We start from the raw sequence: 14,726 nt of genomic DNA, 5'->3' as shown, positions 1-14,726 counted from the left end.
AGGGACATAGAAAGGGAATGGACTGACTATTCTTGGGGGGAAAGGGGTGTGGGAGATGTGGGAAGATACTGGACAAAAATTGTGCACCTATGGATGAGGACAGTGGGTGGGGAGTGAGGGCAGGGGTGGGGCGGGAACTGGGAGGAGGGGAGTTATGGGGGGAAAAAAGAGGAACAAATGTAATAATCTGAACAATAAAGATTTAAATAAAAAAAAAATCACAACACAAATGTTAAGCCTGATTGGGTTTTGAGGGATTTCAGATCAATTTTCAGCTCCTGGTTCCTTGTGGCCTGATTGCAGTCCCAGGTCCATGGAGTGTGGGAGGAGGTATCAGTCACACACAACTTTTGCAGTCAATGGCAGTGTGAAAAAATGGAGGGTGACCCATTCAAGGTCCTGCACTGATGAAATGCTATGCTTCTCTCCATCTTTTCAAGGGGCTCTTTCCATGTTCTCTCCCCATACTTCCTCTAGAATCACTGTATTATAAATTTAACATATGGTGTATGTTCAAGGTTTCCAAGAATAAAAGTTTTAAAGGATTTACTCATCCAACCTCAGAGTGAAACCTTCTAGAATATTCTGAAGTATTTTAAAAATGCTACCTACTGGTCAATAGTGACTTACTGACTTAGAAGACTACCTGAAAGTAGTGAAATGAACGAGGCTGGCAGGAGATGAAAAAATTGAAGATTGTGGACAAGGTGCCAATAGTCACTGTAATTATGTAGAGAAAAAAAAATAAGATAGAAAATGTTAAGTAGAAAATAATGGATGATTTAGAGATTCATAGTTTCAAAAGGTAAGTTTACCTATGAAAAATTCTTTTTTTAAAAAATATATTTTATTGATTTTTTAACAGAGAGGAAGGGAGAGGGATAAAGAGTTAGAAACATTGATGATAGAGAAACATCGACCTGCTGCCTCCTGCACACCTCCTACTGGGGATGTGCCTGCAACCAAGGTATATGCCCTTGACCGGAATTGAACCTGGGACCTTTCAGTCCGCAGGCCGACGCTCTATCCACCGAGCCAAACCGGTTTTGGCTTGAAAAATTCTTTTATCACTCACTCAAATTATGCTTGACTTATAAGGCTAGTTAATATCACTGCATTATTCTCCTTAAGACCAAACAAATGACAAAATAGCATTCTTTCACTGTAGATTTAGAAGCAAAAAATGTCAGAAGCATTTCCTTGTGGCCAAGATCTTGAAACTGACAGTCATCAGTAAACATATGTAGGCATTAGACCACAGACTCTAGAAATGTAGGTATAGTCTTCAATTAAATATTTTAATTGCTTTGATTGTCAAATAGCTTATAGCCAAAGACTAAGAAAGTATGTTGGTCATCTCCTGAAGGCCTGCCTATAACCCAAGTTCCAAAAGTGTTTAAAAGTACACTTTGCTTGAGATAATAGAAAAATGAAGCTACTTAAGCACAAAGCAACACCAGCTTAAACAATAACAGTGGTCACAAGATGTTTAGTCTCTGCCTTCGGCTTTAAAGATAACATCACTGACACAAAATCATGAGATGTTTTGCAGAATCCTGGTTCCTCAGCCCAGTTAGATCACCGACCACAGTGATGAAGGCTCCAGACAAGATGATGTCAGGAACTGAATTAACCGGACTAAGGAAAACCACTGAAGCTTACACAAGAACTAACCAGTCAGCATCACCTGAGACCCTAATCCCTAACCCTCTATCTTTGCCTTTGAAAACCTTTGATTAAAAACCAGCAGGAGTTCAGGTTTTAAGGGATAGCTTCCTGTTCTCCTGGCTTGGTGCCTTGCCAATAAACTGCTTTAATTTCGCCACCGCAAAACTCGGTGTCCAGTGTTTGGCTCTGCTGCACGTCAGGTGGTTGGACTCTCTTCAGTTTGGTAGACTGAACATTTCCTTCAACATTTTGGGGGCAACTTAATTTAGTGGTACAGTGTGGAAGTTTCCATCGAATCTATGGAGACCATCCATAGGAATTTGGATAAGGCGTATTCTGTTCTGAATGCAAGCTGAGCACGGGCCATCTCTTACTTCCTGAATCCTGTAACATGCTCACTCTGCCCAGCCCTTCGTGGCGGACCATCCGCTCTCTACTTAATGGTCCCTCAGACTTGGGTATTTGATACAACTGCTTGCTGATGCTACAACATGAGACAATATAGAGGGAAGAAGATGCCCCTGGGAGATTATCTCAGCCCCTCATTCCTTCTGGAGACATAGTGGTCTGGTTCAATAATATTACTGGCAGGAACTCGAGAAGCAGATACTTGCCTCGTCCTCCGTGTGCAAGCCTCCTTGTTCTGCATGCCCGCACGCCTCCCTGTCTTGGGCCTTCAGAAAGCCATGCATGCGGAAGTGCTTTGTGAATGCAAGTTTTGCTCTGGGATGGGGGTCTGACTTGTTCTCACCAGCCTGTCTCGGTCCCAAGCCCCTTGCTGGCACCTGCTGGTAGAATCTTCTCTCCTTTCTCCAACCCAGACCCAAGCCTCTTAGGTCTGCTTGCTGGCTGTGTCCTTCATACACTTCCCCCCACATTCGGGTTTTTAGTCCTGGGTCTCGGGTGTCTTTCCTGGTTGGGTGCTGACCAAGACCACGTTCTGAACTCCCTGAGGGTTTTCTGGCCACAGTCATGGTGGGACCATCTATCACCTTTTTAACAGGTCTGAAAGGGTTAAATGATAGTCACCTGCCCTTGTGTAGTCTACTGGCCCCTCAAAGGCAACACAGTCAGGTGCTAACTAACAGAGCCTGCTGGGTTCATCCTTTTCAACTGAGCCCACTCACTTATCAAAAGGGAGAACCGGCAGCCTTGGAAACTCCAAATGGTGTGTGGTTGGGGCCAAGTTGTGGCTTGAGGGCCTTCAATATTTCTCTTTGGATTGGGCAACTGAAATGATCTCAACCATAAGATTCGATGACAGCTAAGTAATTAGCTTGCAGGAAAGAGACACAAATAACTATGAAAAACAACCTGAGCAATGCTGGATAGATCTATTTCTATTTGGTGACTATGATGCTGAAAACATCACAAACCTAAAGCAGTAGTTATGGCAACACCACTCAGGCCCATACATGGATTTAGATACTGTTATAGACTCTCTTCCACATAGATGATAACATCCCTCCTTAGAATGATCTGCACAACAGGCGGAGAAACAATGGGGACAGGATGCTTCATGCCCTAATGATCTCAGATGCTGGATTTCAGATTTCAATATTGCTAAACTATGGGAAAATTACTGTGAATACAACAAAAACAGCATAAAAATCCTGGAGGATCAATGAGCGGTATGCCATTTCCTCTGGTTGTGAGAATGCTGTTCTACCCATTTGAGTCCTAAGACTTAGAAAAAATGCTGGAGACATCTAGTCGCTCGCCTTCCCTAGATGTGGGGCCCATGTCCAGGGCCCTAATTAGCTATTAAGAGAAGGGAGGCAAGCACTGCGGTACTGGAACAGCCTATCTAACTGATAATCAAGACGGCTACTAAGTGACTAACAGGCAGGAGCATCCATAGTGTGGAGGCTGAAGACAAAGAGATTGTTCACGTTCCAGGTGTGACAGAGTGGGACGGAGTAAGATTTCATCATGCCACTCAGAATGGCGTGCAATTTAAAACTTACGAATTGTGTGTTCCTGGAATTTTCCATGTAATATTTTCAGACTGAGGTTAACTACAACCGTGAATAAGGGTGAACTACTATAACTATATTTCCTTGGCAATCCTGTGGATTTTATCTTGTGCATTTAAAAACATTATTCTAAGGAGAAGCCCACAGGTGTCCAGCTGCTGGGAGGCTGCGCAGTCCTCCCCATGGCCTTGTGGGGGCCAGACGTGGCAGGAGGGGTTCTGGGCTCTCCTGTTCCTTTCTGACTGATCTTTGAGAATAACCGACCAGAGGCCTCCTTCTCTCTTATCTATAAAAAGGCAGATGCTAGGAACCTCTTTTAAGTAAAATTACTAAAAATAAATCATCCTAATCCAATCCAGCAGTGTTCAAAGTCACTTTTTATTAGATTAGCTTTATTTATGAATTAGAATTATTTCCTTTAAGCTTTATGTAATTTTACTGGTTGACCCTACAGTTAGAGAAACTGTCTTTTATGAGCTAAGATTTTCCATAATCTACATTATAAAACTGATCAAAGGCAAAACCAGCAGGTCTGTGAGGGTTGGGATGGCAGCGACCACCCTGAGCAGCTCATCTGCATTAGATTTAGGCCATTTTCAGACTGGACACAGGTGCTTCCCCAGAGGGCCCTACATGCAGCTATGGAGGCTCTGCCTTCCAAGGCCAGGCTGGAGGGCGGCTCTGACCCCAGGGGCAAGTTCTCCCATACACATGGATTGCAGAAGAAGCTTCCATAAGAAACAGTTCCCTTGTCACAAAGTGAGCTTAAAGAAATTATGATTAGCCCGGCTGGCATGGCTCAGTGGTTGAGGGTAGAACCTATGAACCAGGAGGTCATGGTTCGATTCCTGGTCAGGGCGCAGGGTTGCAGGCTCGATCCCTAATATGGGGCGTGCAGGAGGCAGCAAATCAATAATTCTCTCTCATCACTGATGTTTCTTTCTCTCCTCCCTTCTCTCTGAAGTCAATATAAAATGTTTTTTTAAAAAGAAGAAATTATGATTACATTAGTATTTCATTGACTTTTTAAAGTTACATTTGAAAGCTTACAACATTAAGCTAGCTATGTTTAATTTAAGCTTGTAACAAATTCAGTTGAAATTTCTTCCATGATATTTCTACTTTTCCCTGGTTGGAAACAGAGTGAAGTAGGATGTGTCATTAACCGAGAAAGACCTCGGCACCGATAAATCCTTGCAGCAACTCATATTTATTTTGTACAGTGACATCCCATTCCTGACTGGTGTCTCCTGGGAAGCAAAGTGGGTGCCCAGCTTGACACACAAAAATTGCCCTAATTCATATGTATTGGTAAGGCAAAAATAATTGTTCTAATAATTATGTCCAACTTAATGTAATAGTAATAACTGCTATTATAACCAACTAGAGGCCTGGTGCACGAATTCATGCACCAATGGGGTCCCTCAGCCTGGCCTGAGGAATCAGGCCAAAACCAGCTCTCCAACATCACCGAAGGGACCCTGGATTGTGAGAGGGTGCAGGCCAGGCCGAGGGACCCCACCGATGCATGATTGGGGCCGGGGAGGGACAGGGGAGGTTGGCCAGCCAGGGAAGGACCACAGGAGGACTCCAGGGCATGTCCGGCCATCTTGCTCAGTCCTGATCAGCTGGACCCTGATCAGCAGCAAGCTAACCTACCAGAGCGTCTGACTCCTGGTGGTTAGTACACGTCATAGCGAGCGGTTGAGCAGCCTTAGCATATCATTAGCATATTATGCTTTGATTGGTTGAACGAATGACTGGACAGTTAGCATATTAGGCTTTTATTATATAGGATGTATAATCAATTCTGATATTTTGAAATGTCTGAATTTCAAGATAAAAAAATGGCAAGCACCCTCTTAATATTTGTCTGGGATTTTTGTTCTCCAATTCCCAAGTGAGTTGAATACATTTCAACTTTAAATGTAATCAAATCCATTGTAACATAGTTCTTTCTTACCTCTATCATCAAAGAACCCTTAAACAATATTGAGAATCCTTGCCAATATTGTGACAGAGAATTAGTATTCATTTTACAGAAATTATTTTTAAAGAACTAATTTCTTTAATTTGAGTGATTTTACCAATGTAACCATTATGTTCAAAAAGCATTTTTCTTGAGTTATTTTCAGAATCTTTAAAATGCCTTTCCCTTTTGTGTATCGAAGAAATAAAGCAGTAATAATTATCTTTCTCCTACAGTTTGAAAGAATTAAAACATTCTTCCATTTCATATAATAGGTATAATAATTTATGGTGAGTTTGGACCATCCTAGTTGTCCAACTTTGCTGATAATTCAGTACCGTGTGTTAGATTTGATGGATATATTACCTCTTTCTTTGTGGGTGTTGTGGCAAAACCAAGAACAGTATCATTGCCAAACCTCCCCTAAGGTGCATCGGGACCCCTGGGAACAACCCAGCTGCAGGTGCCTCTTGGTGGGACTTGTCATTCCCACAGCTCATAGCACCAGGTGGCTCTGGCACTGAACTGCCTTGTGGCGACTCAGCTCTGCTCTTTACTAGCCATGTGCTTCGGGCATGCCTCAGTTTCCTCCTCTGTAAGATGGGAATAACAACAACGCCCATCTCATAGGCTGTTGCAAGGATTTAACCAAGTGACCCATACAGCATTTTGCATGGCATCTGATACACGTTCACAATCTGATGTTGCATTGTGAGAGAGGTCAAAGCTAAGGGATGGGGCGTCTGCTCAGACTAGCAATCTTGAGACAGACCTTCGGCACACAGGGAATGTCAGGCATTATTTGAGGGGAAGGAGAAGGGGAAGTACCATTTAAATATGTAAATATAATCTAGCAGGATAAGCCTAGAAATGAAAGTCTTCCAGAAAATGCAGAGGTGGTTCAGCGGAGGGAGCCATTGCTCTATTGCAGGAGTGGTGAGGGGCTGTTTGCAGAGGGATTTGAGCATTTTGAAAGATGACCAAGGGCTCCCCTGGTGTATGGGGAGAAAGCGCTTTCCGGATGGAGGCAAATCTGTCAGCTAAGCACGGGTGGAGAGAACCAGCTAGTGTGGGTATTCTATGGCTGGAAGGGGCTGGTGGGAGAAGGACCTCCGTGGGGGCCATGGCAGTAGAGGATGCCTATGGGTGGGCATCATCAGAGGCTTGGGCTCTATGCTGTAAGAGACATAATCAAGGGTATGAGAATGCCAGGTTTGCATTTTAGAGGAACCAGGAAGGTGGCAGCAGGGAGGGTGGGAAGGGGCAGAGTGACTGGATAGGGGCAATGCAGGAATCCAAGCAGGAAGTCACAAGTATCCACAGAGTCAGGAGTAAAGGACGGGCAGGAAAAGCTGGGCTTGACAAACATGAAAGGAAGCATCCTAGTTAATCCTCTTCCTGACCACACCTAGGCTTGCTGGGGGGTTGGGGGCGGGGACAACCTCTTTTGGTTCTCATGCCCTGTCCTCCTCTTTCAGTTCTTTGCCACATGATTGGTCCCAGATCTGCTTTGTCCCCTAACTTTCTTAATCTTTGATCCTCCTGCTCATCTCAGCTTGCTTTCTCCTGGCATCTCCAAATTACCCAGCCTGGGAGATGGCCAAAGGAGGACGAAAAAACACACAGAATGGGGAAGGGTTGTCCCGGAAATGCCACTGATGTGGATACAGTGCCCAAGTCATGGTAGACCCTCAGCAAATGGGTGCTGAATGAATGAATGAATGAATGAATGAAATGTGTGACAATGAGGAAAATACAAAAAAACCTTATCTTAGTTTGCTGACTCCCTGGGAGGAAAATATAGACATTATTAGAAACATTTCTGCTATTATGAGAGCTTTGTGTATTTTGAGACATGCCTGCTCTTTCCATTTATTAGCATGAAACAATGTTGAGAAAACAGGCTAGCCTCAATGGTAGAGTCAAGTCCCACCCACTTGTCAGTAGAGGTTTCCCTCTGGGAGAGTGATACAGAAGTTTGAAGATGCTGTTGACCTCAGGTTCCCTCCTCTCCCAAAGCCCCTGTGTACACACACCCACATATATTCAATGAATGGGCACTTACCCAAATACCAAGCAAACTGTAACTGTGAAGCTGCCTGCTGTGTCAAAGGCATATGAATGGGTTTGCGTTATCCCCACTGGGTAGTCAGTTCTGTGTCAGGCACTTTACGTGTCTCTATTCACCCCCTTGTGCCCAGCAAGTGCCTGATACATGGCAGGCACCCCATACTTTGCCATGTGAATTAGCTGACTATCCATAGTTCTGGATGGTTTGTACTCCAGTCTTCCCAGCTGTGTCTAATGAAGAGCCAGTGACCTGTCTTGAACACATGTCCTTTTGCAGGGTTCGCACCTGTTTTGCTCTATGCATACTGTCCAGGCAGGAAGGACTTGGTTTTATGATGGCAGGGCTTCAAGGACACTCCATCAGGGTTGACAGGGGACAGTGAGTCTAATTAAGGTGGAGAGGGGAAGGTTAGGAGGGTTGATTATACCCACCACCACCTAGGCTCCCTGCTGCAGCTGCTGTGTGAGGCCACATCCCAGATGGTGGAACTGGAAATGATGAAGAATTACTGGTTCAGCATGGCTTTTTCCATCCTGGCCTCCCCGTAGAATCACAGAGGAGCTTTTCCAACAAGCCTCTACCAGGCCTGGTCCTAGACCCAGGAGTCTGAATCTCTGAGGGTAGGGCCCTGGCATTGGAATTATTTAAACACTCCCCAGGACACCTGATTTATCACCAGGCAAGAACCATGGACAGAGAGGAAAGGAGTTACACCTGTCACCCATCCTCCTTCTCCCTTCTCATTACCTTATCAACACAGCGAAAAAGTAGGATTCAGTTTTGAAATATGGCTCAAAGAGACCACTGCTAGTGGCTGCTTTAACAAATAAGTAAAATTAGCCGTCCCCAAATGATATCCGAGGCTGCTTTTCTGAATTCACACACACCTGTTCCCGGGGGTGAGAAGGGACACACTGGGTTGTGGCTCTCAGACTTTAAATGGAACTTCAACTCTGTCCATAGTGGCATTTTCCACGAAACACACACAATCCCCAAACTGTGCTGTTCCTTAAAAAGAAAAAAAACAAACCTCCCATACCCCTAATATAAATCAGAAGAGCAAACAGACATGCATTACATCCTCTTCTGGCAAGTTTAGATTCTCAGAAGTCGGCAACTCAGGGCAAAGCAAGTCCCTACTATTAGTAACTGTCCCACCAGCCTGGGGAGGAGCAGCGCCGAAGAGCAGAGCTGCCGGCTGCCAAGTTGGCGTGGGACTATTTTAGGATGCAGAGTCCTGTCTGTGTCCTCCTGCCTGTCCTACTTGATAGCAGAACAAGCTATTTTTTCCTCTGAACAGTCAAGCACCTGGATACCTCAAGCTGTAGAGTCATCATGGTGGGTAAATCTTTCCACTACCTACTCGTGGCACAGAACAAACCACACAGTGACTCATAGAACCCCCTCAAGTCCACTCTGAGTGAACGCACAGGTGTCGCTCACCTGGGGTTATCACCGTTTGCGCTCTAGGTTCTCCAACCTCCCTCTAAAGGTGAATCCATCTGTCTGTTCCAAGCTGCACTCCAGGCTGGCCCTCCTGACCCTCCTCAGTGTGGCCCTGTGTCCACACGACTGCCTCCATTGTTGTTACTCTGCAAACCAGCACAGCCTCTAAAGCAGGGGTGGAGAACATCCAGGCCATGAAACCATTTGGTCTGGCCCTGCCAAGGCATTAGGGGTGACTTAATTAAATGTTTGACCAAATTCAGCAGGCTAATTTTTAAGTTGATAATTTTGTATGGCCCGAGAATGATGTTATAAATATCCAAATGGCTCTTGGCAGAAAAAAGGTTCCCACTCCTGCTCTAGAGAAACAAGGGATTAAGCTGGTTAAGGAGTCCCTGTTTGGGCTCCTTAGGGGTTGCATTGGGTCCTAATAAAATTCATGTTTGGAGTCCTATCTAGAATGTGACTGTATTTGGAGGCAATTAAGTTAAACATATTGATGAGAGTAGGCCCTAACCAATATGAGCAGGGTCCTTATGAGAAGAGATTATGACACATACATGAATAGAAGGAAGAAGATGTGAAGAGAATAGAACAGCAGTTCTCAACCTGTGGGTCACGATCCTTTGGGGGTCGAACGACCCTTTCACAGGGGTCGCCCAGAAATGTGATACAATAAGTTTCAGTTGGTGAAGGCCCCCAGTCTGTGGAATTTTGTTCCAACAGCCCTAGGAAACTAATACAGGGTTTTTACACATACATCAATTATAACAGTTTAGAAGCTCATACATTTTAAGAACCAAAGCGCTGTTCATCTTCATCTATTTCCTGGTAAGACCTGGAGATGCTTCAGTCACAAGTAAAATGCTGTTTCTAGGCCTTGTATTTTGGAAGAAGCGTTGAAGATGGCTGTGTGTCTGTGTGTGTGCATGCGTGTGCACACAGGATTCCCAGTGACACCCACGGTACAGATCCCTTTAAGGCCTACATCATTGATGCATGTTATGACCAAGGTGATCTGCAGAGCCTTTTACCTCCTCATCACATTTTGACAAGTGGCCACATCTGCCAGTTTACTTTACTCAAAAGCCTCAGAAACTGGTGGTGTTAGGCAAACATAACTGTCCTGGCACCACTTACCAATTTTTAATTCAAACACTGAGATCTGAGGATGCTTCAGTCTTGTTGTTCTCAGTCTTCTGCTGACAGCTGGCTGCACATCTGTCTTCTGCGGACAAAAAGGCTCATCATGCAGGTCACAATTCAGAGGCTACCAGGAGAGTGCCAGGGCTCAGGTGGGTGGCCTTGACTCTGTCATTCCTGAAGCTTTTGCTGGTGTGGGTTGATTTTCATGGCCTTGCCACTCATGGTTGGTATTAGAACATGAAGTTGTATTAATTTTACCTGACTGTGTGGAGCAACAGTTTCCTCACCTGCACACTGACCATTGAAACAATAGAACCAAGTGAGGTGAAACAGCCTAATTGCTTACTTAGCTGGTCCAGAACCAGGTCAAGAGCATGCAGATGTTAGTGGCTGCCGCTATTATTCTGATCAATATTATCTTCATGGCAAGTCCAGTCCTGTGGTTGGCTCTGAGGGGATAGAGGAGGACTGAGGAACCATCTTTCAAGTGCCATCTGGTCCCCTGTCCCTGGCCACATCTAGCTAATTAAAAAGGGGCCACGCAGGATGTGAGCAGATGTGAAAAAGAATCCTAAGTTAGTGCTCCCTCAAGTGGCTTTTGTGAAACCTTATGCTCACACAACTGCAAGAAGAGGGTCTCTGTCCAGTCCTCCAATTATCCCAGACTTCACACCTGGAGGACAAGCCGGTGAGCTCCGGGGCACTTCCAGGCAGGGCCCTTCAATGTCAGGTTCCCAGAGTCTGTCCACTGTCGTTTCTACCTTTGGTTGCATCTGACTTTAGTTTCAAGACCAACTTCTTACAGCTTTGAACGTTAAAAATCATCTATAGGAACTGTGGACTGTCTCCTTTGGGTTCAATAAATGATAACGGGTATAAATAATGGTCTAAAGTTTGAACACTGTCAGCAGTTCATTTTAAAAGTACAGGGCTTTTCATCCAATTATAGAAAAGCAAGAGTTACCTAAAATATCTCTATTAGTCAAAAGAGGCTTCATGCTGGACAGCAGACAAATACGCCTGCAAGTATGTCGCTTTCTCCACACCGAATACAGCACACAAGAAATTCACGCTGATTTCATTGAAAGCAGCTGCAACCTATACAGCAGCATACCAGAGATTTTGATAACATGAGCCAAAGAGTCAGGTAAAGGCTTTGTGAAATGACTGAATTGATCAGATCGTGTGATAAACCCCAACTTTTATTTTGTCCACAAAAAGGTTAAGCTGATCTTTTCATATTACCAATGAAACCCTTAATATTATTTTACGATTTCCCTAAAGGTATGATACAAAATCGACTTGGTGCATCCTCCACTCAGAAAGGTAAGGTGAGCAATTGTGAAAGAGAAAAAGGAGCCTTTTCTGACTTTGTCACTTAGGAAGAAACCGAACCCCGAAAAGAAATGCCAACAGATGGAGGAACGTACTAGAATGAGTGATTCGTTCTTTTAAAGTAATTACTGGTTTGGTAGCAGTGCTGGTTCTCTTGGAATGCCTAATCAGGCATTTCCCCCAAAGCCTATTACCTTTTACTATGGAAATAATTTGGTAGCTACGGTGCTGCAATGAGCAACCTGTAGGCAGGGAATTCATAAAGGTAGGAAAGGCACAGTAATGCTCAGGTTCCTGAAACACTTTTGTGCACAGAATCCTGAAACATTAATGACTTCATTTCTCCCATTCTTAGATTGCATTTCGAATAGTTTATGTATATTCTACATTCCTCCCTTTTGGATATTGAAATCAGCATGGAAAAAGCAAAGAAACTGATTGGGATTTTAATAACTTTGCTGAGTTCTCACCTTCATTTCAGATATCGAATGCACTGGAATAGGTAATATAACACAATATGCTAGGTGAAGGACCCCGAGTTAAATTAGGTAAGATTTTTGAAATCAATACATAAAATATTATTGATAACTACACTGAAGTCTGTGACTTGCAAGCTGTATGCAAGACTTTCAATTTTGATTACAATAAAAAGGTGTGCCTATTTTAAAAGAAGTACATGGGCACCAACAGAACTATTATTCATAGCATTAACATAAACATGGAAAGCACTTAACTAAGATGCGGTTCTTTTTAAAAAGACTTCCTTAGCTTTCATTTGAGACCTTTACTTTCCTGCATCTTTTAAAATGCAGGCTGTAGTCCAGGTGACCTCTACGATCTCTTCCAAATCTAACATGTGATTCTGTGATTCTATAAAACAAAATGATATTCCTTTCCCTGACCCCCAAAGTCATCTTCACTGTGAAGAATGAAAAAAAGATAAGAGACTGCTCCAGAGAGTTCTGATTACCAATAAATAACAAAGGCATTTCTACGAAATCTTCTCCCACATAATTTGTATAAATGCTATTTGAAAAATAAACTGAGACCCCTGAGCCACCCCTGGGGCTGGTCTCAATTCACAGGCACCTTACATCAGAGCCAGCATTGATTCAGAATGAACCTCTGATGTTAAAGAGTTAAACCCCGCTCACTTCAAGATGTCTTTCCAGACCTGCCACATCCATCCTATTCCTAACTCAAGAATTAAGTAGAACCTAAGCCCCAGAAAAGATGCAGTAGCAGGATAGTTACTTGGTAACAACATTCCTCAGTCAAGAATTCAGTGCCCTTCTCCACTGGAGTTAGGATGCTCTTTGCTTGGTATCCCAGGGGCTCTGGCTCTAGTGAAATTGGCAGAACAAGCATTATTTGATTAGTGTGAAAGATCCTGCAGTGAAAGAGACAGAAGAAGGTGATGAGGGACTGATCGCTTCTGATACGCTGGCTGTAAAAAGACCAAATAGAGGTCATTCAAGTCTTCTAAGCACAACAGTTATTCTTCATAAATCTAGGAAGCCCATATGATTTTATTCAGTAACATTTAATATTGATTTGGGAAAACATCAACCGACTTGAATATGATGAAGAGCACCTAATGTGGGAAGATAAAACCCTCGTGCACCTGTCTGCAGCCAAGTGGGAACATACTTCAGGAGAGTCATTCATTCTCCTCCGCTCTCAAGTCCCCTGGGGTTTCTTTTCGGTAAAGCTGCCATCTGGTGCAATAGGTGAGAAGACAGCCATCAAACTTGTCCCTTATTTCAACATTCAGTGAAAAATCTTTAGCCCTGATGCAAGATTTAACTACTGAGGAAACCAAAGGAAGAAACAGGTCTGAGAAACCAAGACCTTGAACCTCTACCTCAGAGGTGAAGGTCCTGGAAGGGACAGGTACCAGGCATTTCCTTGACCAAGTCTGGCCTTGTCACTTATGGAGACACTCACACCACACCTCTGCCTCTCCCGTGATATTTCTCAAGAGCAAAATTTTCACCTTTACACTAGCTGCTGCTCAGGAAAAGCAAGCAGAGCCAGGGGGCAGATTCAGCAGAGGGTGTCTGGGCCTCCCGCAGAGCGCCCACCTGCAGGGCACCCACCTGAGAAGGTGGGGAGGAAACTGTGTGTGTGTGTGTGTGTGTGTGTGTGTGTGTGTGTGGTGGGGTGGTAAACTAGGTTGGACATCTGGATCCTGCGTTACACATAAAGTTCCACCTTTAAGGACATTCTGGGGAGGGAGAGGTGGTGAATCGAGAAGGAGGAGAGTGGGGGAGACTGGCTGGCGAGGAGGAAAGGCAGAGAGGGAGGTGGTGATGGGGGAGGGGATGGAGGGCTGGAAAGAGAGGAATAGATGGAGGAGTGGGGAAGAGGATAAAGGACAGAGAAGAGAGGGTAGACCTGAGGGACACAGGGGAGAGAGTAAGAGGGAGAGGAGAAAAAGGAGAAGGCAAGAAGCGAGAAAGCAGGAGAGTGCATTCTGGAGAGACAAGAAGTGAGGAGAGCGGCGGAGATAGGGTGGAGGATCAGGAGCGACCGGGTGGAAAAGTAGGGAAGGATAATGACGCTTTGGGGAAAGAAGTGGAGGCTCCAGGAAGTCCCTGGAGTCCCCCGGTTGGAGGCCCGCTCGCAATAGCAGTTCGGTCCCGCAGCGAGATGGCAGAAGGGGCCAGCTCCCTGGGTAGGATCACGGGCCGCGCGCCCCAGCCCTTCCCCGCTTACCTGGCCCTTGACCAGGCTGGCAGCAAACTGGCGCATGACGGCCTCCACCGTGTAAGCGCTGGACCAGCCGCGCGGCGTGAGCAGCTCCATGCAGATGGCGCCGCCGTCCAGCACGTAGCCGTTCTCCAGGCGCGGGCTGAGCACCCGCATGAACGGCGGCGAGAAGGGGAAGTTGTCAGGGAAGGTGAGGTTGAGCAGGATGAACTCGGTGTTGGTCTCCTTCATGTCCTGCCACAGCACCGAGTCCTTGTCCACCTGGTGCAGCTTCACGTTCCAGTCGAACAGGCTCTCGTCCACCAGCTCCACGGAGATGAAGCGGTCGCTGAGGCGCGCGATGTCCTGCAGCTCCTTCATGAGTCGCCGGCTGCGCACCTGCGTGCAGTGCTGCTGGCGCGCC

General features: G+C 45.1%; 1 protein-coding gene across 1 annotated transcript in view; it reads right to left on the bottom strand.

The window, feature by feature from the left end:
- UBE2QL1 (ubiquitin conjugating enzyme E2Q family like 1) overlaps positions 1-14,720 on the bottom strand; it is a 35,347-nt gene extending 20,627 nt beyond the window's left edge. Inside the window, exon 1 of the mRNA XM_006762470.2 lies at positions 14,330-14,720. Coding sequence (XP_006762533.1) covers positions 14,330-14,683 — 354 coding nt within the window. The 5' untranslated portion in view covers positions 14,684-14,720. The remainder of the gene's footprint in view (positions 1-14,329) is intronic.
- Between the last annotated feature and the right edge of the window lie 6 nt (positions 14,721-14,726).

The sequence above is a fragment of the Myotis davidii genome, unplaced genomic scaffold (assembly GCF_000327345.1).
Source record: "Myotis davidii unplaced genomic scaffold, ASM32734v1 scaffold135, whole genome shotgun sequence".
Classification (NCBI taxonomy): Eukaryota; Metazoa; Chordata; class Mammalia; order Chiroptera; family Vespertilionidae; genus Myotis; species Myotis davidii.
The sequence above is the reverse complement of the archived record's forward strand: the minus strand, read 5'-3'. Positions and strand labels throughout refer to the sequence as shown.